The following is a 25,480-nucleotide window of genomic DNA, read 5'->3' as shown; positions in this document are numbered from 1 at the left end:
AAAGGATTAGATTAGACATATACGATTATAAAGTGTAGTTTTTTCACTTAAGAAATTTTTTTTAATTAATATGAAGTTTTTTACAAAGTCTAAGAAAAATTTTTAAAAAGAAAAAAAAACACAGTGGGAATTGGGACTGCACATTTCCCATTCAAAAAGGAGACATTATTTTTGCATTAAAATGGGAGAAGGGATATTGTTAGGGACTAATTATATTCCATTTTTAAAATGTGCCAAACATTGAATTGGACTATTTGTATTTTTTAGTACCATGTAGTTCGGATCGGGGATAGGTCTAATGTTTTTCAATACTAGAAACCAGTGACATTAGTTCGGATCGGAGTAAGTCTAGCGTTTTTCAAAACTAGAAAGTAGAAACCAGTGACATTACTGAAAATAACTTCTTTTTTAATCTTCTTCTTTATCAAGATATGAGATTTCAAAATAACTCTTAGACTTTACCCATGGATTCTCCTTCTTCTGCGTTTGATGTTTAGGCTCTTCTGCTTCATCGCCGATGTTATCTTCCTCATTCAGGGGAAGCAGAGGCACAGATATTGAGGTGTGCAGACACGATACTGACCTCCTTGAAGAGGATGACCACTTTGTTTGCCATCTAAATCCTCCTACTCTTGTTGAAGGGATTCTCATGCTTCCACTTGTTTGATCTTGTTTGCCGTTGATGGACTCTTGTTGATGCTGATCTCCTTGAAGAGGACGACCTCGATTTCCTGAATAGTTAATCGATAAGCCTTTCTTGCAATTCATGATCAAACACACAGTCCATTTGTTAATTCCTCTAATTGATCAAAAGATAAAACCAATTTCAGTCAAAATCAATTATCTTTAGAGTTTACACAGTTAATCGAAGAGAGAAAAACTTAATTGGGAGAGACTCTTCGAGTGAAGTAAGGATTCCAAGGCATTCTCAAATGAAACAACGTCGTCATTGTCCTCTTCGTAAAAAAAGGAGTTATTTTACTTTGCCGTCAGATCAATCTAACAGCTAAATAATGACACTGATTGGGTCCAATGTTTTTCAACACTAAACCTACCCCCGATCCATGTTGTTCTAATCTTCTTACTTGTTCGGTTTACTAACACTAACTTTCAGGTGTATTCTTGATCTTATGTTTTTTTTTGAGTTTAATAAATTAAAAATATACAAGCGAACATGTGACACATGTTCAATTCATGAAAGTAGTCTCCCCATGTAATACTCCACAGATTAATGTGGAGGCAAGGTTTACGTATGTTATGTTTATCCTTGACCCTGTCAATAGTTTGTAGTATAAACTAGAGTAAGCAATTTGAAAGGTAACCATTGCAATGAAAGTGCTCATGTCAAAAGTTTTTTAGTGATCACAACAATTACATTATGCATTTTATCACAAGTTCAATAGGTTATAGGAAAACAGAGAAAATTACATTCTCAAGCTTCTTTAAATACGGACTCATAATTAAAAGAGAAATAAACACAATTATATAAGTAGGATAGAGCGGAGTTCTCTTTATTTCAATCTCACTTGATGCCACACATAAGCTCTCTGTTCCTTTTAAACAGATACAAGCCCAGACAAGCCCAGACAAGCAGAGTTCTTCATTGGATTTGGACAGTCTACTTAGCTACTAAATCACTGGAAACAAAATAGAAACAAAAAGGTTGTTAATTTGTGTAATAGCTGATATTTTTAATTTGTTGATCGTACAGACATAATATACATACATACATACACACACATATATAAACCAATAAGTGATTAATTAGAGAGGGAAATCAAACCTACCGAAGAGAGTTAGTGAGTTGAGCAACCAAAGGTGTGTCATTCTGAGCTCTTGCTTTTACTAATTGGAACATGATATTTAGTTTCAATTGGATTTCCGCACTCTGGGTCGCTATCAACTCTGTTTCTTTCCACAGTTGCTTGCGCTCTGCTGCTATCTCTTCATATTTTGTCCTCACTTGTCTCTGCCCCTCTTTTATACATTTTTGTTCCTCACCGATTTCTGCCATCTCCGCTCTTAGCTTCTTAATACCAGCCTTTATTTTCCCATTTAATCTTCTCTTCTGCCCAAATGGCAACGTTAAAGTTAAACATTAGAAAATATGTAAATAATTACTGCATTTCTGCTCTAATGAGCACTACCTACCAATATTGCTTACGATGAAAAGCAACATCACATGCATACAGATCCAATGAAAACCTACAACATATATAGTCTAGGTATGTCATTTCATTGACTCGTTAGGGTGCCTCAGTTATTACCGAGTTGGAACCTCAATTAGGGTCTGTTAGTTTTCATTATGTGTCTCGTAAATACAATTAGGTAGCCCATACTCTTGCTAGAAGGTCTCGAGAGGTTGCGGATGATTTTCGAATTTGGTTGGAGGATTTCCCTTTATTTCTTACCGCCCTCATTACTAAGGAGGTTAACCCCTTCTGTGGTTTCTTTTTAATGGAATGTTGTTGTCCTTATCAAAAAAAAAAAGAGAAAAAGGTATGTCATTTCATTGACTTGTTGTGTTATTCAGGGACATAGCTAATATTTGTAATGAGGGTACCGTGAGGGAAGAAAAAGAAAATACAAAATAAATGAATAAAAAAAATCAAGAACAGTAAATGAAGTGATAAAATAGAAAAAATAAATAAAATAGAAAAATTAAAAATTAAAAATAGATGACAAAACAGAAAAAAATTTAAATTTAAAAAAAAACGCAAAATAAATAAAATAGACAAATTTAAAAAAAGAAAAATAAATGAAATTAGGAAAATAAAATAAAAAGTGGCATGCTGTCAGCGAGAATAGAACTCAGGGTGGTGCATGATTTACAAAATTAGTAACCGCTAGAGCATTCAGCTGGAACTCATTTCAACTGTAAACTTAAGTATATAAATAATAAATACTTCTTCAGAATCCCGGGGCACCTGCCACCCAGGCACTATGTAATGAGTTAGCTATCATCCTTATTAAGGCATTTCTTCAAACAGTTTATGGTCACTACTTGGAATGTCTTGGATTCTCTTTTCAGAACCCACAAAGAGTGTAATTCTATCATGAACGGCATTGATAAAAAGGTCTGTCAAAATACCCGAATTCGCCTGCTCGATTTTCTAATTCGTGGGCTTCTTCTGCTTACAAATTGTGGAGTTGTCTCTTGGCATGGAAGAAGCTGCAGAGTCCTCTGTTCTTTAGTGTGATTACCTCCTCCTCTATCAGATGTTTTGGCAATTGCACCTGCAAACCAAAGTAGATACCAGAAAGAAAGCATCATTCTTTTACCTCTAATCCTCTTTCTTTGTTTACGTCACTCTGTTCTAGCGAGGTTGAGGATTGGCAGCTGCGAATTGATGAAGTAAAATCGTGTGGTTATTATAGAGACCGACGTTAGGTAAAAAGACAATCAGCATGTGATGTTGATTTCTGTGGAAGTAAAGAAAAAGAGGGCCAAGTAGGCATATAGTAATTCAAAATAGTTATGGAAGTCACGCTCAAAAGTCATTGATATTGGTGTATCGCGCGATACTTGTCCAGAGCGCGCGATACATCATGCAGGCGTGGACTCCACCTTGGTTTACGGCAAGATCGATGAATCATAATGATGATGACAAGAAATAGTAAAAATTATGATTAAAAATGGCTCTTTCAAACCAGTAGTGCATAGCAGCACCAGAGGGGCATGTTTATTTTATTTTATTTTTTTGTATATAGAAAAACACCGTCCAGATCCAAACCATTATTGTTTGAATTTGTCTCCAGATTGGTAAAAAAATTGAAAATTTTAATGTATGCTGGTACAGCATCTCAGTACTTTTCCGGGTGAAAATGCCGGCCCTTTATGTAGAATTAGGGTTACAGGGATAAAAGAAATCAGAGCAACTGGACCAATTGTTGACAGCAAATGCTAGAAGCATGGCTACTATAGAAGTTGAAAAGAATTAGAATGCCTACAACCAATCTTTTTGGCAAGGTTTCCAGGAAATCTTCTTCAGCATACTGCGATGTAAGGATGGACAAAAACTTTAGCATGGATGTCACCGAACAGAATAATCCACTCATCTCATCGGAGGAATACATGACAATGGCGACATTTTCTCTCTCGTCGGCACTGCCACTCTCTTTCTCCAACAACAAAGAGCCCTTCATCTCTCTACAAACTCATTGTGTTATATCAGTTTCGTATTAAGCTTGTCAAGAGTTGATTATCATCCTTATTAAGGCATTTCTTCAAACAGTTCACGGTCACTACTTGGATATTCTCTTTTCAGAACCCAAAAAAGGGTGTCATTCTACCATGAACAGCATTGATAAAGGTCTGTCAAAATACCTGATTTCTCCTGCTCGATGTTCTAATTCGGGGGCTTCTTCTGCTTACCGAGTTGTTTCTTGGCATGGAAGCTGCGGATAGGTGGGTTAGTCCTTATAAAGAAGCAATAATCCACACATCTTTTCGATGTGGGATAATGCATTCTTTTTTTCTTCTTATCCTCTTTTTTTGTTCATGTTACTCTTTCTTGCAAGGGTGAGGTTGGCTTCTGCGAATTGATGAAGTAAATAACTGGTAATTATACAGAAACGCTAGGCAAAAGACAATCAGCATGTGACGTTATTTTTTTTTGTAGGAAGTAAAGAAAAAGATGCACAAGTAGGCAGACAGTAATTCAAAATAATTATGCAGGTCACTCTCACAAGTCGTTGATATCGATGTATCGCGCGATAATCGTTCGGCGCGCGCGATTTCCAGCAAGATAGATAGATAATGAAGGCGTGGACTCCACCCACCTCGGGTTCACACATGATTTCGTTCTCTTCTGTTTCTTTTATTGACAAAGTCTTTGCCTTTACTCCATGCCTGTCCCCCCACAAGAAAAAGTAGTCTCATCATCATCCCAATGATACTAATTTGTTGTTCAAAATATGCTTTTCATTCACGAATAAATTGAACCCTTTTGCTTGTTGAGCTCAATCCACTATAGATATTGTTCACGCTATGATTTAAGGCCTATGTGATTTTATTCTTTAAAAAGAATCTTAAATATTTGAGATTGGGCTTACACTTACAAATCACATCATTGGTTTTACACTAAACCGATGTGAGATATTTTACAAGTCTTAACAATTTCAACTCCAATCAATTTACTTCCTAAACCTTGTATTTGTTCTATTTTTAAAGACTCCTCAAATTTTCAAGTTATACTATTAATATTGTGAATGCGTATTTTAGTATCTGAGTATTGTCTGTTCCGAGGTACGGCGCGGGCTTTTTTACCATCCTCTCACGTTTTTTTTAAAGAATATTTTTATTTCCCCACCTCCCCACCCTAGAACCCATATTCTCTTTGGTTATGGAGAGTGAGTACTCATATCATTTTAGGACCTCATAGATATATATATATATATATATATATATATATATATATACTTTATACACAAAACCAAGCCTAGCTAATTAATTAAAATGTACCAATCAAACCTAATTCCAAACTGGAGATGGAAAATATTCAATAGAAAATCTACTGTTTTACTTCTATTTCTATACGACTATATAGAATCAACTTAACTAGTGGGTTGTGCTTGCTGGAGGCGATATATATCGTTGGAACTCGAGGAGGAAGATTTGCTGTTGTTGCAAGCTGAAGGCTGAAGCACACTGCTTTGCTGCTGATCTTCTACACAGAATATCAGTTCAGCACATACTGATGATGGTGTTGCTCTTCACACTTGTGGGTGGCGCTCTTGCTGTTGGTTAATTTACAAGATCTGTTTTCTTTGTGTTCTTGGTCATTTTGGTGATCGCGATTGATTCTCAGAATACCTCTTTGGTGTTCCTCTCTTGTGATGGTGTTCATGGATTTGCGGCGATGAAGAAGAGCTATGAGTTGCTGAAGGGAAAGATTCGTATGGCGGTACGCAACCATATGTGCGTAAAACATCGACTTAGACAAACTCGATAATATATATATATATATTTTGTGGCTTGCTGAAAATAGCTCCATGGCATTTGTTATGTCTATGGACATTTTGTACAAATTGATTAGTCTCTCTTCGTGTTGCGTAACTTGTTACAGGTATTTGAATCGCTCTATTCTCTCATATCATATTGGTAACTCAAAAGGTGTAAATGTGAAAAGTTTGAACTTTCGTAAATTTTCTACTAATATTTTGATTATGGTATCTTACTCAATTTTCTCGATCCGTAAGTAGTCGCAAGGCGTCGATGTATATAGTTGAAATTGAGTAGCAATCTATAAGGTTGCATGTACAACGGTGAGATTTCTATAATTATTTTGAATTATTGCTGTCTCTATATATTACACGATCATTAAATCAATTCGCAGAAGCCAAGCCTCGTCTCCTAAGAACGAGTAACAGACAAAAAAAAAGAAGGAATATACAAAAATGAATCTTCATCTCTGGTTAAAAACTATGACTTGTCCGAAACAAAGCTATGACTTGTCCGGCTTACCATACATAATCCTCTGTTTCTTTCCACAGTTGTTTGCGCTCTACTTCAATAATCTCTACATATCTTTTCCTTGCTTGTCTCTGTTTCCCTTTTATGCATCTTTGTTCGTCACTGATTTCTGCCATCTCTGCTCTTAGCCTCTTAATACAAGCCTTTGTTTTCCCATTTAATCTTCTCTTTTGCCAAAACTGCAATGTTAAACAACACAAAATATATTAGTAACTAATAAGAATAATTACCGCATTTCTGCTCTAATTAATACTACCTAGTTATATTAATTGCGACGAATAGAAACAACACGTGTATGCAGAACCAATGAAAGCCTACAACATTGATATCATTGAATCATTGTTTTACATCATTTTCGTGTTAAGCTTGTCATGAGTTAATTATCATCCTTATTAAAGCATCTCTTCAAACAGATAATGGTCACTACTTGGATTCTCTTTTCAGAACCCAAAAAGGGTGTATTTCTATCATTAACAGCATTGATAAAGGTCTGTCAAAATACCTGATTTCGCCTGCTCGATGTTCTTTTTCAGGGACTTGTTCTGCTTACAAATCGTGGACTTGTTTCTTGATATGGAAGCTGCAGAGTCCTCTATTCTTTACTGACCATTCAATTGACTCTGTCTTCGTTAATTGGTTGGTCATCTTTGACCAATCAGTATTTGACTGCTCCATATTATTTTTAGCTGAAAATCTTGAAATTCTTTAAAGCAAAATCAATAGTGTAATACAAAGCTAAAATTCTTGAAGAATCAGCGGCCAGAAACAAAACGCATTGACCGTTCATTGACGCTTATGAGGGGACGGAGAGAGTTGGTGGGTGGTGAATTCAGTGGAAATGGAGGGGTAGGAACTAGGAAGGGAGGGAAGGATTTTCATGGGTAAGATGGTGGTGTTGATTATCCGCGGAGGAGACGAAGATGTTGCGACAAGATCTATTGGGTTTTGTAGATCTAGTTCGACAATATCTATTGGGCTTGTGATCTCAAGCAGATTTGAGAAAATCATGAAAGATGGGTGGTGTTAATTAGAGCAGAAATGCAGTAATTATTATTCCTAGTTACATGATTTGTGTTGTTGGACGTTCTTGAAGTTTGGGCAGAATAGAAGAGTAAATGGGAAAAATATTAAGAGACTAAGAGTAGAGGATGGCAGAGATCAGTGAGGAACAAAAATGCTTTAAAGAGGGATGGAGACAAGTGAGGAAAAAATATGAAGAGATTGAAGGAGAGCGCAAGCTAAGTTTGCAAAGAAACAGAGGATTACTTATGGTAAGCCGGACAAGCTAGAGGACTTGTTTCTTGGAGCGAAGCTGAAGAGTCCTCCGTTCTTTATGTTCACTGCCTCCTCCTCCTCTATCACAGATGTTTTGGTACTTACACCTGCAAGACAAATTTTTAAAGAGAAATAAAATTTCATTTTTGTTGTCTTTTTTTTGGTGTGGACTATTTGCATTCTCCATTTCCCCATTCACATCCCCTTTTCCCAACCACCAAAGACGTCCTTAACAAATCCATTCACACCCCAAATCTCTCTCCTCTCACGCTCACCAATATCGGCCACCGTTTCCGGTCATTGACATACCGAAAAGCTTCTCTCAACCCTCACGAGCATAATCCAACCAACCTCGCCTCAAACTGTCGCCCGTAGCCTCCGGAATCGTCCTTGGAAGCTCCCGGCCGTAGTGAAGAAAAAGCTCCGATTCCGACCACCATTTCCGGCCACTGACATGCCGAAAAGCTTCTCTCGACCCTTACGGGCATAACCCAATCAACCTTGCCTCAAACCATCGCTTGTAGCCTCCGGGATCGTCCTTTGAAGCTCGCGGCCGTAGTGAAGAAAAAGCTTTGATCCGGTTGAATCCGGTGACGAAACGGTGAATCACCACCACCAACGAGTTCATCGGCCAAATACGAACCAGACCAAACTCTTGATCGACTGAAACTGACACCGAGATGCCCGACTGGAGTTCATCGCCCAAAAACTCGGGATGGCTAAGGAGCGTATTTGGTGGTTGGGGAAGAGAGGTGTGAATGGAAAAATGAGGAGTGCAAATAGTCCCCACCTTCTTTTTTTGGGCTTCTGCTTGCGAATTGATGAAGAAGATCATGTGATTATATATACATTTCAGGGAAAAAGACAATCAGCATGTGACAATGATTTTCTAGGAAGGATAGCAATTATTCAATTTGTTAGGAAATAAAAGACCATGAAATGCATGACATTGATTGTCGAGGAAGGTGTGCCAACAATTTTTCAGGAAGTAAATAACGCAATTTTTTAGGAAGTGGGGATAGAAGAACAAGAAGCCCCTTTCCCACACCATTGGTGAACTTTAAGCCCCTCTACAATAAAATATAAACCTTGAGCCCTTCAAAGCATGATTGACGGAACTTTAATGAAAATTATAAGAAGGGTTTAAAGTTCATATTTTATTTTATATTAACCGAGCATCCACATCATATTATTTAAACTTGAGTTTGTCTATAAAATAGGGAACAAAAATAGAAAATTAGTCAAAAAAACACTTTTGCATCATATTACCTAAACTTAACCTATTTTAAAGATTTATTATAGATTGCTACAGTGATTCTCTACATCTAAAAAATCATTATAACATTACCTAAGAATAAAATATTGATATATATCCATTCTCTCTCAACCCTTTTATCTCTAGCTTTCTCTTTCCATCATATGTCTCTCATGTCAATGAAGGGAGACCAATATCGGTATTCTTGGTCGAAGAAATCTCCGACCACCAGTTCTCCGCCGCCGCAATCACCAGATGCTATGCTTTTATTGAATCACGCCACAATCGAGATCATTTCTTTGTGGTTCTTCACGTGGTTTGTTGGGGACTTTGGTGATGTTGGTATAAATTGGTTGTCATTGATGAAATTGATGGGCTTTGGTTGTTATTGATGAAATTGTGAGGGTGCCACCTGAGGCAATTGCACGGACGCCAGAGAGGGCTGCACAGGGCTTTTCATTCGAGATGTGGGTTTTGTTGAAGAGGTGGATACAAGGAGAGGCTTGGTGGTTGTCGGTGGTGGAAAGAATATGAATTAATTTTGTGTTCTTGGAGAAGATGTGTGGAATCGGACGGGAAGAGACAAGGAGAGGGAAGTGTGGGATCGGACGGGAAGTGGATAGTGGGTGCGGCGGCCATGGAACCAGAGAGGGGAAAAAAAGATTTCAATCAAATTAATTATATTAATAGAATAATAAAAGAAAAAAAATTATTTTAATGAGATAGGGAATATGATAGATAATCTGATATAATATTAATTATTTAAGGAATCTGTAAAATAGATAAAAGTGATATTTTATTTGTATTTTAAATCTACTAAAGAAACTTATGCGAATGCTCTTAAACTTCATGGGTGTTGTAGTAGAGGGGCTTCTAATTGCTTCATCCCTAAGAAATAAAGAAAAAGATGCCCAAGCAGACATGCAATAGCTAGGAGTAATTCAAGAGAATTAAGATAGAGAATCCAGGCGTGGACTCCGCCTCGGATTTACAAATGATTTGTAGTCTTCTGTTTCTTTATTCAACAAATTCTTTAGCCTTTACGCCATCGTCTGTCCCCCATAACCACAAGAAATTTAACCCGTAAAAATTCTTCAAATTATGGGTCTCACTCACACAACTACATCGAAATTTCATACAACGTAGAATATGATAGAGACTACTACCAATAGAGTATGAATTGATTCCTACAAAAATCTTTATCTTTGGTTAGGACTTAGGAGTTATGAATCATAATAATGACGACAAATAATAATAAAAATAGAATATCTAATGCCTCTTCAAGCCAGTAGGGCATAGCAGCACTAGAGGGGCTTCTTTTTTTTTTTGTTTTTTTCTATATAGAATACACCGTCCATAATGTATGATTACCTCACACGAATTACAGGCACCATAATATTGTCATGAGTTGCTATTTTCATAATGTATGATTCCCCTTCATGAGGATTTCTCCTCCATTATTTATTCCTTAATCTTCTTACATTTTAAAAAATTATATTCTTCATCTTTATAATCATCATAAATTGTATATAATAATTTTTCGTCTTATTCATCATCGAACTCTACGAAGGGTTTGCTTAAACCCACCACTTCATCAAAGACAGGTGTTAATAATCCATCAAAACTTTCCTCTTCCTCCACAACATTAACTTGATCTAGGAATTATTCAGCACCCAATCCTCCCTCAATTCTCGGATATCAATCTTTAATTGCTCTCCCACTTTCTTAAATCATGATGAAATAAACTTTTTACTTAAATCTACTGATACGGCCCGCGAATATCATACTTAAGGATTCAATACTTTTATTAGATTCTGAAAGAATACCAAAGTTGTTGGAAACAAAAGATGGCCTACCTATGCAATTTTATTCTACTAAAAAAAGCTCTTAGAGGTTACAATACTTAAATAGACTCGTCACTATTCAGCTTGATTTCTGGTGGTTCTTGTTTGTTGAGTTGGTTTGCCTTTTATTTCTCTGGATTTGAATTATTTATTTCTTTTTGAGCTTGCGCTCTTACTTTGATGGTTGTTATTGATCACTAAACTACTAGTATCTTTGGTTATGAATATTAATGGTTGGATCTAGCTTTGACGTGCTCTCTCTATGTGTGTCTTGATAAGTGCCAAAATAGACACAAAAGATATTGATAAATTGAGGGCACTTGTGAATAAATAAGGTTTAAAGTGAGATTTTTTGCTCAATTACTTGGCAAATGATATTTGAAGGTCACTTTGTTATTTCATGTATTTTCAGGCCCAAAAAGACCATGCCATGATATCCAGCCCAAATTCTCAAACTCTTGTGAAGCCCATGTCAGTCAAGTGTTAAACTGCTATGCTTTATTAATAATTTAATCTTGATGCTTAATTACCATCTAGATTTGATTAGTGTGATGTAAATTGTGGCAAATGTCCATGCTCAATTTGAGACCAATTTCTTGGAATTTAACACTAGAGTTACCTAGACATAGATGTCATATGCTAGGGTTTTTGTGATCGCTACACAATTTACAATTGATTCTAATACGTCCTTGTTTGTCCTAACCAGTCTAGATACCCATGGATGGTTGCAAATTAAGATACACGTAGTAAGTTAGATGCCCATTACTATTACATGAACTAGGAGACTTGATCTTGAACATGCATAATGAATTGGTAGTTGTCGGTTAAATGATTTGAATACAATAGAGTTGGTGAAATCGGAATCTTAATGCTAGTTTATTTCTGTTAATCACTATTTTATATTCTTATATTTGTCTATCTATATTCAAATCACAAAAACAATTTGCTTTCTATAATCAGTGATAATTGAGAAAATTTTGACTAGCAACACTTCTAAGAAGCCGTAACACATACGGCTCTGTTATTTGATTGTATAATATTCTTGTTCGAAACAGTAACATTGTTATTGTTTTGAAATAGTAACATTATAATTGTATCATTGCATGTGGATATAATGCTAATGGTTTTTATTTTATTTTAGTTGACATTGTATGAGACAAGTAAATGTTTGTCTAATGTTACTTTTTTTAAAAAATAACATGATAATTGTGTCATTGTATGTGGCTATGTGAGTATAATGCTAATTTTTTTTTATTTTTTTTATTGACATTGTTAACAATTTCAATCAAAGTGCTTATGTCCACTAAAATTTTCAATACACATTTAGATATGAAAATTTAATCTAGAAGAAGGGAAGGTGAATAAGTGTGTAATTACAGTTTTACAATGCAAGACTAGAAATTGACCACATGTAGGTCATTGTCATTATCATATCATCAAGTCTTTATCTCAAATGTTTTGGATTAATGCTCGTGAAGTCAAAAGAGTTTACATTGACAGTCATTTATCCAGGCTTGGGATAATTAGGTGTGCTCAAATCTAAGAGCACTTGCAATGGTGTTATTTTGTCTAGGCCAATAAATATGTATGGGGTTTTGTGTTTTGCTGATGTAGTTATATTGGGAGATGTGTTTTGTTGATGTAGTTGTATTGAGAGACGTGTTTGCCTTCACTTTTTATGTAATAGAAGTGGGACCCAATATAGATTTTTGCTGGGCTAGCAAATTAACACTACTGCAGTTGCTCTTACCGGGCATGGTTCATTGGTCACATGATTTTAGATTAATAAAATGTAACCTAGTTTCATTTCCAAAACAACCATAGTAGAGAGGACCTAGAGATTTGTGTACACGTCTCTTGCTTCACTAGCAGAATGAAAGTAATTTTCTAAAATTAGAAGCTCTACGATGATGAATGCATATGTACACCACGACATATATTATATAGATAGACTCCCAAAGACCATGACGTTCTCAAACACCTTCCTTAGAACTCACCGGTATAAGGAGGGTAGAAAATGCAGTGGCTCGCACCATTGTATCCACATACAATTGCATAATCGACCTGAACACCCTAATATACTAAACCAATAGGAAGCAAACATTCCTTATTTGTAACTTAGCTTCTACTCTTTATAGAAAGAGACACGGATAATAATCAAATAATGGAACCCGATCGATGATTATCCAGTTGCATGTTCAATATTATCAAATTTGGTATCAGCTTCGAATCTCCTATCATGGATGGGTAGAACTGATTTTAAGTAACCATAAAACCGAGACCACCATTCCATCTCATTATTCCCATGTCTGCGTATGATATATCAATGTGTTCCATAATATTCGACATGATTGTCCCATACTTGAGTATGAGGAACTAATTATGTCTGAGCATAAACATAACTAAGAAATTATATAACGATTTCGATACAATTTCAACAGTGTTATATCTTCAAATGCGCGTCAAAGATGTGGTAGTGGTATATGTATATTTCTTTCTGTCTTTCTTTTACTTCACCACCAGAAGACCTCTAAAATCATGGTGAGTGCAAACTAATAATATTTACTGATCACACAGATCAGTGGTGCTACTGCAGAATGCAAGCCAAAGTGCACCTTGTGCAGCATGAAATTAGCATAAGTATAGACTTCCAGCTTTAATGCAAATGCAGAGATTTTGCCAATACAAGTCTACAATGTAAAACATGGTTCATTGATTATACTCCTCCATCTTTTCCTTATTTCATCCTTAATCAACATACAGAACAACCTTTCTCTTTTCTTTCCCCAACAGCAGCACTATCAGCATATTCACAATCAACTAAGGAAATAGGAAATCGCATGCCAAAATTACATACACATAATTTATACTCTTCCATCTTCCTTATTTATCCCCCAATCAACATAAGGACAACCTTCGCCTTCCTTCCCCCCACAATGCTATCAGCTAATTCAGAATTAAAATAGGAAACGGGCATGCGAATAATACACATACGGATAGTCAGCTTCCAGCGTCTCCTCCGCGCAAGAAGGCAAACAGTATGTAGTCGAGCGCGAGTTGGAGGTCGACGTTCTGCTCAATCGCCAGCTGATACTCCTCCCTCATTCTGGCGCATTCCCATTCCACGTCCTCCAGTTTCGCCATCATATCGTTTATCCCGTTCTTCATCCGCTTAATCTTTTCTTTCTTCTTAGCTAACTTCGCACTCAGCTTATCCACCGTCGCCTTCTGTTTCTGATAAAAAAAAAAAGAAATTGTTAAAAGTGACGAAAAAGATAGATCTGAACGTATTTCATACAAACCTCAAGGAAGCAGCTTCTCTTTGTCATACGACGTCGTTTAAGGCCGTGTGCGATTTCCGGTTTCTTCGTTGACATTACGGATCCCCTCACTTGACTAGCTGCTGCAATAAAAAAAGAGAGAATTTTAGAGATTTGTTGAAACCGAAGTCGAATCAGATTCAAAAATGTAATTAGGCATTCAAATTCCTTAATTGAGAAACTTTTGCGATTCATTCAGATTCAGTTACATTTACACAGAGATTATACCTCGCAAACAAAGGACGTGCAAGGAACAGAACAGAACAAAGCCCGTACCACTTTGCTTGGAGGAGAATTAATTAAGATAATGTTATTTATAAAGCAAAACATAAGATAGTGTGCGAGTATAGGGGTGGTTCTGAATTTCTTTGAAATTTTCAGCTGATCGAACGGCAATGGTAGTGGGAAAGCGCGACTCTCAACTGTCTCGCGCGGTTCAAAAGTCATCTACTTGACTTGGGTTATCTACATTTGACACGTCTCTTTATTATTTTTATAAATAAATTACGTTATTGACTTATCCTTAACAACAATTTACTCGTGTATAATTAACAACTATTCTTCGTCCAAATTCCAAGTATGTTAAGACATAACACGTCCGAAAACCACATCAATCCCAAGCGGTACGTTAGGCCTAAATTGAACAATACCTTCGATGAATTTGGCCAAACCTCTCTGTCCTCATCGATCATTTCATTAGTGATATTATAAAAGAGAAATTTTTTTAAAAAAGAGAGAGGATATTTTCATTAGGCATCAAAATATCTAAGTGTGTTTGGATGGTTAGTTTCAATGAACCAAAATCAAAACTAAAGTTTGTTGACCAAAGTATATTCTATTGAATATCTCTTCTTTTTTTCTTAGAATATTCACGGAGGTTTTTTTATTATTATTATTAATAAGGTTTTAAGGTTTGCATAATACGACCAGTACTCAATAATTGTTCTTTTGTTTTCAATCATGTCAGTTTGTGTTGGTGTTACAAAATTTATTTTATATCATACACAATATAAGAAAGGGCGTGGATGGAACCGACAAAAATCAAATAATTGAATATTCAAAAATTTGATACCTTTCCGAGTCGTGCATGAAAACTCTTTGGTAAAATACTAATTAAATTGTTGATTCAAGAACCATACCAATCGAGAATCACGAGTAACTCAGATGACAATCTTGTGTGTAGTATCTCATAGAGGTCTCCAATTTGAATTTCCTCCATCCCTTCTCCTGTAATGAAAAAAACAACACCAGCCTCACCTTCTTCATCATCCCCTTCGGCACCTTTAGATCTTTTTGAACTGTTTGCTCTCATAGACTCATAGTGTGTTAATATTGTGTAGATTGGGAATTTGAGATACAAGTTCATTCATGTTGTGTGTTTATTTTGAACGGGAAATACCCTAAAAATAAAGAAAAATAAAAACTGCGGCGCGCGCACATGATTATAAATAAAAGAAGGGAAAAAAAAAACTGCTGGCGCACATTGTTTTTGTAGGATGAGAGCGAAATGTCCTTAGTGTTGAAAATTAAGAACAAATTTTGTAGGTGGATATTGTTTTTATTTATTTTATATTGATTTTGTTTATTTGTAATTCTTTTTGCTTTGTAGAAGAAAAAAAAAGAAGAAGAAAGAGATGCAATATTGATTTATTAATGATCATAGGCACGATAGCTTTGACAGAGGAGTTTTAGGTTTTGTTTGGTGGAGTTTATTTTAAGCTATCTAAAATAAATCATATTATAAGGTATAATATAATTTATTTGGTGGAGTTTATTTGGGTTTTCCTGCTATGATTGGTAAGTCAAAATGTGAGGTTTTCGGCTATATTCAAGACAGGGTTACGAAACACATTAATGGTTGGAATGAAAGATTTTTATCTCAGGGAAGGAAGGAAGTTATGCTAAAGTCTGTGATGCAAGCAATTCCCTCATATGCTATGTCTTATTTTAAGCTTCCTCGATCCATTTCACAATGGATTATGAAGCGTATGATTGGGTTTTGGTGGGGTTCTAAAAAAGGAAGTCAAAAATTCATTGGACTAGGTGGGACCAATTAACAAAATCCAAGCAAATGGCTAAGAGACTTGGAATGCTTTAATAATGCTCTACGTGGGAAAAACATTTAGCAAATGCTGAAATGTCCACAATCGTTAGTGGCAAGAATTTTTAAAGAAAGATATTTCCCTACGTGTTCTGTTCTTGAGGCACAGCTTGGTACAAACCCGTCTTTCACATGGCGCAGCTTGTGGCAATCCATTGGTCTGACTAGTCGTGGGTCGAAATGGAGGGTTGGGAGTGGAATGGGGCTTCGAATTGGTATGGATCCTTGGCTGCCTAACCCTCATTCTTTTAAATCTGTGTCACCTTTGGATGCTAATATTGCTGAGTCTAGTGTAAGCACTCTGATTGATGATCAGAATAGATCCTGGATTTCCAGCCGTGTTTGAGAAAATTTTCTCCCTTTTGAAGCTGAAACTATTTTGTCCATTCCTTTACCTCGGGAGAAAACCATGGATTCTATTATTTGGCATTGGGAGTCTAATGGGAAATATTCGGTTAAGAGTGCTTGCCATCAAGCTATGAATTGGAAGCTTCAATTGGACCCTTCTTCTTCTTCCTCGAATGCTGCGATGGATTTTCCTTGGTCTAAAATGTGGGTTTGTGCCCGTTCCGGTGAAGATTTGCCACCTACTGTTGGAAACTTTGATGGGTGTTTGCTGTGTGGGGGTGCGTTTGAGGATGTTGAACACATTTTTAGGAGATGCCCAATAGCGGATAGATTATGGTGTGATCTTGACTTTGGTTTAATTTATGCTCTAGGCCGTGGGCTACAGTTCATGGATTGGGTGAGTGCAGTTCTTCAATTGGGTTCGACTGAGGATCAATTAAATTTGCTTCGTCTGGTTTGTGGTCTCTTTGGACTACAAAAGTTGAATGTTGAAGGCCCCTGATGTTGGTTACCTAAAGTTGAATGTTGATTGGGCTGTATTTGCTGCTACGAACGACATAGGGGATGGGGCTATACTGCGTGACCATATGGGGTCTGCTTTGATCTGCTTGTCTGAAGGATTTGTGGTAGAGTTGATCCCACCTATGCTGAACTCCTTGCTGCTCTTTGTTCATTACGGTGTCTTCAGGATACAGGTTATCGGGATTTTATGCTTGAGGTTGATTCCATTAATGTTGTCCATGCTTTGGTTGGAGATGAGTATCTTGATTCTAGAATGAGTCACTTTGTAAGAGAGGCAAAAGCTCTCATGTCTTCTCTCGGTGTTACTCAATGTCGATATGTCCCTCTCGATGGCAATGTTGCTGCTCATTCCTTGGCAAGAATGGCAAAACATGTTGTTGGGAGGACTATTTGGTCGGCTTCTTTTCCGTCAGAGATCGTTTCTCTTGTGAGGAGGGATAACTCTGGCTTTTGTAGTTTGTCTTTTGGCTTAATGTAACTTTCTTTCTCAATAAAAAAACTGTTAAATGTTTTTAAACTAGCTAATTATAAGCCACTATATATTAATTGGAATGAGTTAGTATAAGCCTTCGAGTTGATTATTTAGGTGTTTAGTTGTGCATATGTGTTGGAGTGTAAGCGTCACCAAATGAAGCATAATAACTATGTATTCCCCATGCCCCATTTTCTTTAATTAGTTAATAAATTAAAAAATGAGCTCTTTTTTTCTTGGTTATAGAACTCTATATATGTATAGATATTTATATAAATATGAATGTAAAGGTAATAGAGTTATAGAACTCTCTCTATCCACTACAAGAAAACATGTATTTTGCAATGGATTTTTTTGTCACAAAATAAGGAAATTCCGTCGCATAACAAGTCTGCGACTACAGAAAAAAGCTAAACAGCTCTTCACAAATATTTTGCGACAGAATTTGCGTTGGATTTGAGATAGAAAATTAATAGCGGAACTGGTTTGCGACGGACTTTCTGTCGCTAAATAATCAATAAAAAACAATTTGTGATGGAATTTCCATCTTTATTAAATAATTATCAACTATTTATTATTTAGTTATAATTATAGTTTAGCTGTGGAATTTATTGTTCATCGCTAATTAGCGACGGAATATTTCTTCGTCACTAATTTCCATCACTAAATCATTGTTAATTTTGGCAGAAATTATTGCCAAAATCAATGATGGAATTTGTGGCGGAAAGCGTTTGTGACGGAGATGTTCCGTGGCAAAAAAGTTCTGAAATTTCAAACTCTTTTGCAATGAAAATTTATTATATTTCCATCGTAAATTATGGGGTTTGCGATGGAATATATTTTGTGGCAAAAAATCCATTTTTTAATAGTTATTGGTCTCATAATAATGATGTGCCATTAAAAGTGCTGTAGAGTTTTTTTTTCCAAATCTGCAAATGCCACGAAATTTACAACGCTATATTTGTAGAGATTTTTCTCAATTTTTGTTGGTTGTAAAAGATTTGTGCTATTTGCTTATAATGAAACACAATCTTAAATACAAATATAATTAGCCTCTACATAATTACATAACTTTTTTTTACATTATGCAAAACATAGCAGTCTGTAGAAACCTTCACGTAGGCCTTATTTCTTGGTTCCATATGGATTCATCAACACTTCCTCTAGTTCTTATTTTGGATTTGGCTTGGCTATCATCAAGTCCCTGGCAATCAAAGCAAGAATTGTATTATTCAAACAACTTAAATATCATGTTCATGTTACGGTTTCGCTTTTGGAAGAGTATACTAACCTAAGAGAGCGAGTGAGTTGAGCGACCTTAGCAGAATCGCTCTCGACTCTTGCTTTCAAAATTTGGAATATTAAATTTAAACGTTCACGGATGTCATTATTCTGCTGCGAAAGGAGCTTTGTCTCCTTCCGCAGCTGCTCGCTTTCCCTCTGAATCTCCTCGGTCTTCTTCAGCACTTGTTTTTGTCCCTCCACGATGCTCTTTTGCTCCACACTAGTCTCCGCCATCTCTGACCTCAGCCGCGCTATGCGTTCCTTTATTTTCTCCTTTAGTACATCTCTCTTATTCTACGTAGGCAACTAATGTTAGAAACCATTAAAAAAAAACATCAAATTAAGAGATTAAGTACGTTGGATTGTATGATACCGATTGCCTTCTACTATTGAGTAATCTTTTGGGCTTTTTACGGACAATATTACTGGAACTTGTTTTGCATACCCAATTTCGTCCACTCTTAACTCTAGCCAGCCCGGGGCGTGAAGTAGATAGCGCACAACGATTCAATACTAAGAACATCATTTATTTATTTTTTGCTCTGGAAATGAACTATCAAAGGGCTTTGAACTTCAAAGGGGGGCACGTATTTATAGCGTTGCAGGGTAAGCAGCAAGTTAAGAAAAATCAACGAAGTATTGTACGATAAAGTCAAGGAAAGTTGTTTTCCTCAGAAACTTAATAAAGAAAAAGCTAGGGGAAGTTTGTTTGGTGGCGGAACTTGGAAGGAGCTCGTGATTTCTTAAATTAAGACCGGGCGATGTCGCGCGAGCTCGCAAGTGAATCGCGCGCGTTGCTAGTGGACAAGTTATCGAATTTCTTGGTCGTCTCGTTATGACTTTATTTTACCAATTCCAACGTCTTTATCACCCCCACCGAATATCACACTCATTTTATTTTATAGAGAGGATAAATATCATATTGACAGAATAAATAAGTACTTTTTTTTTTGTATGTGTGGATTAAAATACGATACTAGCTAATTTTGTCAAAAATTCATACCCCAAACAATCAATTACATTATCCGATTTGAGGTTTCGATTTCCGTAAATACATCGGATTACCTCTCAGGTTTGTTCCTCATGTGCTCAGCAATTGAGTTTTAGCCCAAATCACTAAGTTCATGAAAAGACCTAGTTAATTGTTAAAGGTGTGGTTGTCCTTATAAAGAATGAAGAATCCTCACATCTTTCTGATGGGGGATATTTAATATATCTGGAGCCCAGCAATTCCTTTAAAATTTTAGAGTATATAATCTGAATCCAATGATTTGGGAGGTGTGTCACATCACACCACATTTTTATTTTTCTATTTGAAAATTTTGTCTAATTTTATCTCCACCATTAGATGTAAATTGTAGACCCTAGATAGATGTGAATTGTAGATTTTAAAGAATTGCGGAGCCTCAAATACAACACTAACCCCATCAAAAGGATAATCCTAGTCAAATTGATTTGTGGCATTAACATCTTACAGTTTGCGAGGACTGTGAAATGTTCTTTCATATTAATGACAAGGGACGGTAAAGTTGGAAGGGGTCATGTCTAGTTCATGTCTTTTAAATTGGTCTGGGTTTTCTAAGGGGATAGGAAAGCATACTGTTTTGAATTCTCCTTTACCATTCAAGTTGAATTCTCCGTTTAATATCCTAATAAAATTATCCGACTTATCAAAAAAAAAAAACTAGATTTTACTGGGAACAAATAAAGCTTCGGAAAAGAAAATCAATTTTTCATGTTTAATATTTTGTTTAGTTGTCAACTTTTATCTTAACATTTATATGAACATGAAAATTTTCATGTACCTACCTACCACGCACACGTGATTAGCAAACTATTGTCTGTATTTATATAAATATATAAATATATAAATCTGTATATAGGTGCAGGTTATGGAGTTCTAGAACTCTATCTGTTATTGGTCTCATAATGATGTGCCATTAATTATTTTTTTTTCAAATCTGTAATGCCATGAAGATTTGCAACGCTATATGTAAAGTAATTTTTTTTTTTCTCAATTTTTGTAGGTTGTAAAAGATTTGTGCTATTTACATAGAATAAAATACAATCTTAAGTACAAACATAATTAGCCTCTACATAATTTATGTTTTTACATTATGCAAAACATAGCACTCTGCAGAAACCTTCACATAGACCGGATTAACAAAAAAAAAAAAAGTAAACCTTCACAGAGGCCTTATTTCTTAGTTCTATCTGGATTCATCAACACTCATTTTGTTCTTCTTTTGGCTTGGCTATCATCAAGTCCCTGGCAATCAAAGCTAGAATTGTATTATTAACCAAACAACTTAAATATGCTCGTCTTCTGGTTTTGGTTTTGGAAGAGTATACTGACCCGAGAGAGCGAGTGAGTTGAGTGACTATAGTAGAATAGCTCTCGATTGTTGCTATCAAAATTTGGAACATTAAACTTAGACGGACACGGATGCCATGACTCTGTTGAGAAATGAGCTTTGTTTTCTTCCGCAGCTGCTCGCGTACACTCTGAATCTCCTCGTACTTGTTCCGCACTTGTTTCAGTCCCTCCGTGATGCTTTTTTGCTCCACATGTTGAATTTTTGGCTCATTGTGGTGTTTTTGGTGGATAAGTGTCTGGACACCTAATGGGTGCCATCCGGATAGTTAGCCCAGTTTTTGGAGACATGCTGTTTTTTTTATTGAACCGTCTGGACACTTGACAGAATTCTGTAGTTTCGGAACATACTTGTATAAATGGAACCTTTAGGGTTTTATTTTAGTTTGAGGGTTGGCTTGGCCGCCTCTTAGAGAGAAAAACAGAGAGAGATATCACTTATAAAGGGGAACACTTGAGAGAGAGCATATGTATCCAAGAGAGCGACTTTTGGGGTTCCAATTGCCTTGTGGATAAGTGGGCTTATTTTCTTTGTTGGTTTCTCCATTGGTTTGCTTGTTGAGAGAGTTTGTAGGAACAATATAACATCTAGGGTGGGCTTGCTCTACAAGTATTTGATAGTCTCTCTTGATTTGTGAATTCGCCATATAGTGAAATTGGTTCTTTGTTGTCCGAGGACGTACGCAAGTTGTGCCGAACCTCGTATATCTCTTGTCTTGTCTCTTTACCGTTTTGATTTGCTCAGATATTGTTTATTGTTAATTGGTTTAGTCAATTGATTTGATGCTATTGACTTGTGGGTATTGATGATTTTAGCACAACACCATACTACTCTCCGTCATCTCCGACTTCAGCCATGGTATGTCTTCCTTTATTTTCTCATTCAGTACTACTCTCTTGTTCTTTGTACAGAACTAACGTTAGAAAACTAAAAAAAAAGGATGGAGCACGTACATATAGCGGTGCGGGGTAAGCAACAAGTTACCAAATAACAATGAAGTAATGTAAGAGACAGTCAGTGAAAGTTGTTTTCTTAGAAACTTAATTAAAGAAAAAGCCAATTTAGATCATATAAATGATGAGGGAAGTTTGTTTGTTGGTGGAACTTAATTGGACGAAGCTAGTAATTTCTTAAATTAAGACCGGGCGGAATCGCGCGAGCTCGCAAGTGAATCGCGCGTTGCTTGCGTGGGAACAAATTGTTGGAAATCTTAGAATAAACCATGTGTGAAACTGTGAATGGCTCCTAAACCCAAAAAGACAAGTGTGTGTGCAAAAGTCTCATCGTGAAAACTTCAATGTGAATGTTAATTTATAAGTGGGAGTGTTGGACTTATTATTTAAGCCCAAGGGCATCAAAAGTTTTGTGATGTAGAGATTATTCACACCATGAGTCATTTGACCAAACCACCACACGTGCCGCCGTCTGTCCATGCGGTTCGGGTCAAAGTCTGAGATAATAAAAATAATATCATATTTTTTGATCAAAATTTTACTAGAGTCCTAATTCAATTTGGTTGGGTGATTAAATTCTAATGGGATAAATTTTTCTCTGATTAAATTCTAATCTCTTCCCATAATTTGTTACATAATTATATTATTTTACGTATTAAGTATGTCGTAATTAGAATTTTCTTTAATAATTATGTCGCAATTAGGGTTCTGAATTATTATTTAAGGCATTGTAACCTCTTTGAAGAGGTATCTTGAAAATAAAATAAACACACCGTTTCATAGTATTCTTTGAGTTTACTTGTAATTTAAGATATTGATGAAGTTCGTGCCTTTATCAGTTTTCGTTCTGCATTAGTAAGGTGGATCGCTCGTCCATCACGTACACTGCAGTGATATAGGATTTATGTATGATTAATTTGTTCTTCAATCCGCAGGTCGTGCATCACGGGTTTACATTTGGTCTTCTCAGAAAACCAGATTTCATTACACAACACCATCTCAAGCATTAATCAATTTTAAATGACAATTTATTATTTTAAATAGCATTTATTATGAGGCACCATCTCAAGCAAACCCAGATGCAGTACTAATTTTAAATAGCATTAATTTATATTAATAAAATAATAAAAGATAAGGAAAGAATTATTATTTTATTGAAGTACATAATATGATAGGTAATAAGACAAAAATATTAGACATTATTAACAAAGAACAGCAAGTGAGCAGTTGGTTGAATGACAATCACGTTGCATGTAAGGGATCACCCACCCATCAGGACGTGGATTCGAATCCTATCCACACCCCAAATGTAAGAAATCACCCATCCATCAAGATGTGAGTTCGAATCCTACCCACACCCCAAACCCCTGTTAAAAAAAAAAAAAAGAACAAAGAATAAGCTGGACATAGTCCATCACTATATGACTCCAACAACCTCCTACTAACTCTCAACTGGGTGAGAGATAGCCGTCATTATTGACAGATGAGAAATACTAGGCATCATTAACAATCACTACAACTCACAACTTTGACATAATCAAAGAATAACGTGGACTATATATAGTCTACCACTATGACTCATCCGCGCAACAAGGTAAACAGCATGTAGTCGAGGAAGAATTGGAGGTCGTCGTTCCGCTCAATCGCCAGCTTGTGCTCGTTCCTTATCGTGGCGCATTCGGATTCTGTCTCGTCCAGTGTGGCCATCATATCGTCCACCTCCTTCTTCATCCGCTGAATGTTTTCTTTCTTCTTAACGAATTTCACACTCAACTTCTCCACCGTCGCCTTCCGTTTCTGATAAGAAATTAACAGAATTGTTAAAAGTGAGAGAGAGAGAGATCTGAAATTCTGAACGTATTTTCTTTCATGCATACCTCGAGGCAGCTTCTCTTTGTCTTACGACGTCGTTCAAGGCCGTTGAGTTTTCCCGGTTTCTTCTTTGACATTATTGATCTCCTCACGTGCCTAGTTTTCGAAATGAAAAAACAGAATTAGTGATTTGTCGATCAAGAACTTTTTGCAATATATGGCGTCTTCAGTTTAATTTACACACATACCACCTCGCAAACAAAAGGAACATAACAGAACCCGTACGACACAGAGGAGGAGAAATGATGTAAGGTATGTAATGATTGAACAATGTTGTCCTAACGGGTATAAATAGTGTGTAAGTATAGTGTTCTAGAACTTTCGAAATTTATAGTCCGAAAGCTTGGCTCTCGCGCGTCACTTGACTATCTCGCGCGCTTCAGAGAGTAGACCATTCTCATGCATTTACATCATCATTTTCAAATTATTTTAAATTGACATGTGACATTTTGTCTTTTACAAAATAAAATTAAAAAATGAAGTCATTATACATTGAAAGTTTCATTAAAAACAATCTCATTTTTTAAAAAATCTATAAATAAAATGTGATTCATTGTATCTTAGATCTTTAATTATAAATATTTTTTTTGTAAAAGAAAACTCAATTTTTTAAATCTATAAATAACTAAAAGAAAACGTGATTCATTGTATCACAATCTCATTTTTAGAGCTTTTTCATGCATTCACATCATCATCTTTAAATTATTATAAATTGACTTATGACATTTTTTTACAACACAAAATTTTTAAAAGGTGAATTCATTGTACATTGAATGTTTCATTAAAAAGAATCTCCTTTGTTTTGTAAAACTCTATAAAATAAATTCAAAGAAAATGTGATTCATTGTATCTTAAATTTTTAATTAAAATATTTTATCTTTTGTAAAAATAAAATCTCATTTTTTAAATATATAAATAATTAAAAGAAAATATGATTTATTTTATCAATCTATAAATAATTAAAAGAAAATGTGATTCTTTGTATCTTAATGCCACGTGGAACCACTTTGTGACAGACGCGCCGTTGCAAAATAAAAAAAAATTATCCAATTTTTGATAGAATTTCCGTCGCTATTAGGTAAACTTCAACTATTTATTATTTAATTAAAATATTATGATTATAGTTTAGCGACATAAAATATTGTTCGTTCTTAAATTAGCGACGGAGAAATATTTCCTCGCGATGGAAAAACATTATCATTGCTAATTTTAATCGCTAAATCGTCGCTATTTTTTATAGGAATTCACGCCAATATCTATGATGGAATTTGCGGCGAAAAGGGTTTGTGACGAAAGTGTTTTTCCATCGTAAAAAGTTATAAAATTTCAAACTCTTGCAAAGGAAATTTGTTATATTTCTGTCGTAAATTACGGAGTTTGTGAT

The 25,480-nt window shown here is 35.7% G+C and overlaps 4 protein-coding genes, 1 long non-coding RNA gene and 1 other non-coding gene across 10 annotated transcripts; 1 reads left to right on the top strand and 5 right to left on the bottom strand.

Moving 5' to 3' along the window:
- Window positions 1-387: 387 nt before the first annotated feature.
- Window positions 388-3,381, bottom strand: LOC119988839. 2 transcript variants are annotated; one of them, XM_038834041.1, is made up of 3 exons: window positions 3,092-3,381; window positions 1,788-2,068; window positions 388-731 (listed from the first exon to the last, which is right to left on the bottom strand). In XM_038834041.1, exons 1-3 carry the CDS (start codon window positions 3,272-3,274, stop codon window positions 617-619), a joined length of 579 nt encoding a protein of 192 aa, XP_038689969.1. In that variant the 5' UTR covers window positions 3,275-3,381; the 3' UTR covers window positions 388-616. The 2 variants fall into 2 exon arrangements, with proteins under 2 accessions (XP_038689969.1, XP_038689970.1); XM_038834042.1 differs by lacking the exon at window positions 388-731 and adding an exon at window positions 1,325-1,637 and having other exon boundaries at window positions 3,092-3,367.
- Window positions 3,382-3,522: 141 nt separating this feature from the next.
- Window positions 3,523-6,383, top strand: LOC119988840. The gene is made up of 2 exons (XR_005465676.1): window positions 3,523-4,561; window positions 4,679-6,383. It is a non-coding gene; the product is annotated as an uncharacterized LOC119988840 (long non-coding RNA).
- A 1,460-nt stretch (window positions 6,384-7,843) lies between these two features.
- LOC119990249 lies at window positions 7,844-7,891 on the bottom strand. Its single transcript, XR_005465984.1, has one exon. It is a non-coding gene; the product is annotated as a U7 small nuclear RNA (small nuclear RNA).
- A 5,632-nt stretch (window positions 7,892-13,523) lies between these two features.
- Window positions 13,524-14,553, bottom strand: LOC119989468. 2 transcript variants are annotated; one of them, XM_038835004.1, is made up of 3 exons: window positions 14,398-14,553; window positions 14,152-14,252; window positions 13,524-14,083 (listed from the first exon to the last, which is right to left on the bottom strand). In XM_038835004.1, the coding sequence occupies exons 2-3, from the start codon at window positions 14,224-14,226 to the stop codon at window positions 13,850-13,852; spliced, it is 309 nt and encodes a 102-aa protein (XP_038690932.1). In that variant the 5' UTR covers window positions 14,227-14,252; window positions 14,398-14,553; the 3' UTR covers window positions 13,524-13,849. The 2 variants fall into 2 exon arrangements, with proteins under 2 accessions (XP_038690932.1, XP_038690933.1); XM_038835005.1 differs by having other exon boundaries at window positions 14,152-14,249; window positions 14,398-14,525.
- Window positions 14,554-18,529: 3,976 nt separating this feature from the next.
- LOC119990049 lies at window positions 18,530-19,530 on the bottom strand. Of its 2 annotated transcripts, none has more exons than XM_038835868.1 (3): window positions 19,342-19,530; window positions 18,904-19,190; window positions 18,530-18,816 (listed from the first exon to the last, which is right to left on the bottom strand). In XM_038835868.1, exons 1-3 carry the CDS (start codon window positions 19,420-19,422, stop codon window positions 18,783-18,785), a joined length of 402 nt encoding a protein of 133 aa, XP_038691796.1. In that variant the 5' UTR covers window positions 19,423-19,530; the 3' UTR covers window positions 18,530-18,782. The 2 variants fall into 2 exon arrangements, with proteins under 2 accessions (XP_038691796.1, XP_038691795.1); XM_038835867.1 differs by having other exon boundaries at window positions 18,537-18,816; window positions 19,270-19,515.
- A 4,085-nt stretch (window positions 19,531-23,615) lies between these two features.
- LOC119989693 lies at window positions 23,616-24,474 on the bottom strand. 2 transcript variants are annotated; one of them, XM_038835357.1, is made up of 3 exons: window positions 24,285-24,474; window positions 24,102-24,192; window positions 23,616-24,021 (listed from the first exon to the last, which is right to left on the bottom strand). In XM_038835357.1, exons 1-3 carry the CDS (start codon window positions 24,305-24,307, stop codon window positions 23,803-23,805), a joined length of 333 nt encoding a protein of 110 aa, XP_038691285.1. In that variant the 5' UTR covers window positions 24,308-24,474; the 3' UTR covers window positions 23,616-23,802. The 2 variants fall into 2 exon arrangements, with proteins under 2 accessions (XP_038691285.1, XP_038691286.1); XM_038835358.1 differs by having other exon boundaries at window positions 24,288-24,474.
- Between the last annotated feature and the right edge of the window lie 1,006 nt (window positions 24,475-25,480).

The sequence above is a fragment of the Tripterygium wilfordii genome, chromosome 21, assembly GCF_013401445.1.
Source record: "Tripterygium wilfordii isolate XIE 37 chromosome 21, ASM1340144v1, whole genome shotgun sequence".
Lineage (NCBI taxonomy): Eukaryota > Viridiplantae > Streptophyta > Magnoliopsida > Celastrales > Celastraceae > Tripterygium > Tripterygium wilfordii.
Note: the sequence above shows the minus strand (reverse complement) of the source record. Positions and strands in the feature narration are given on the sequence as shown.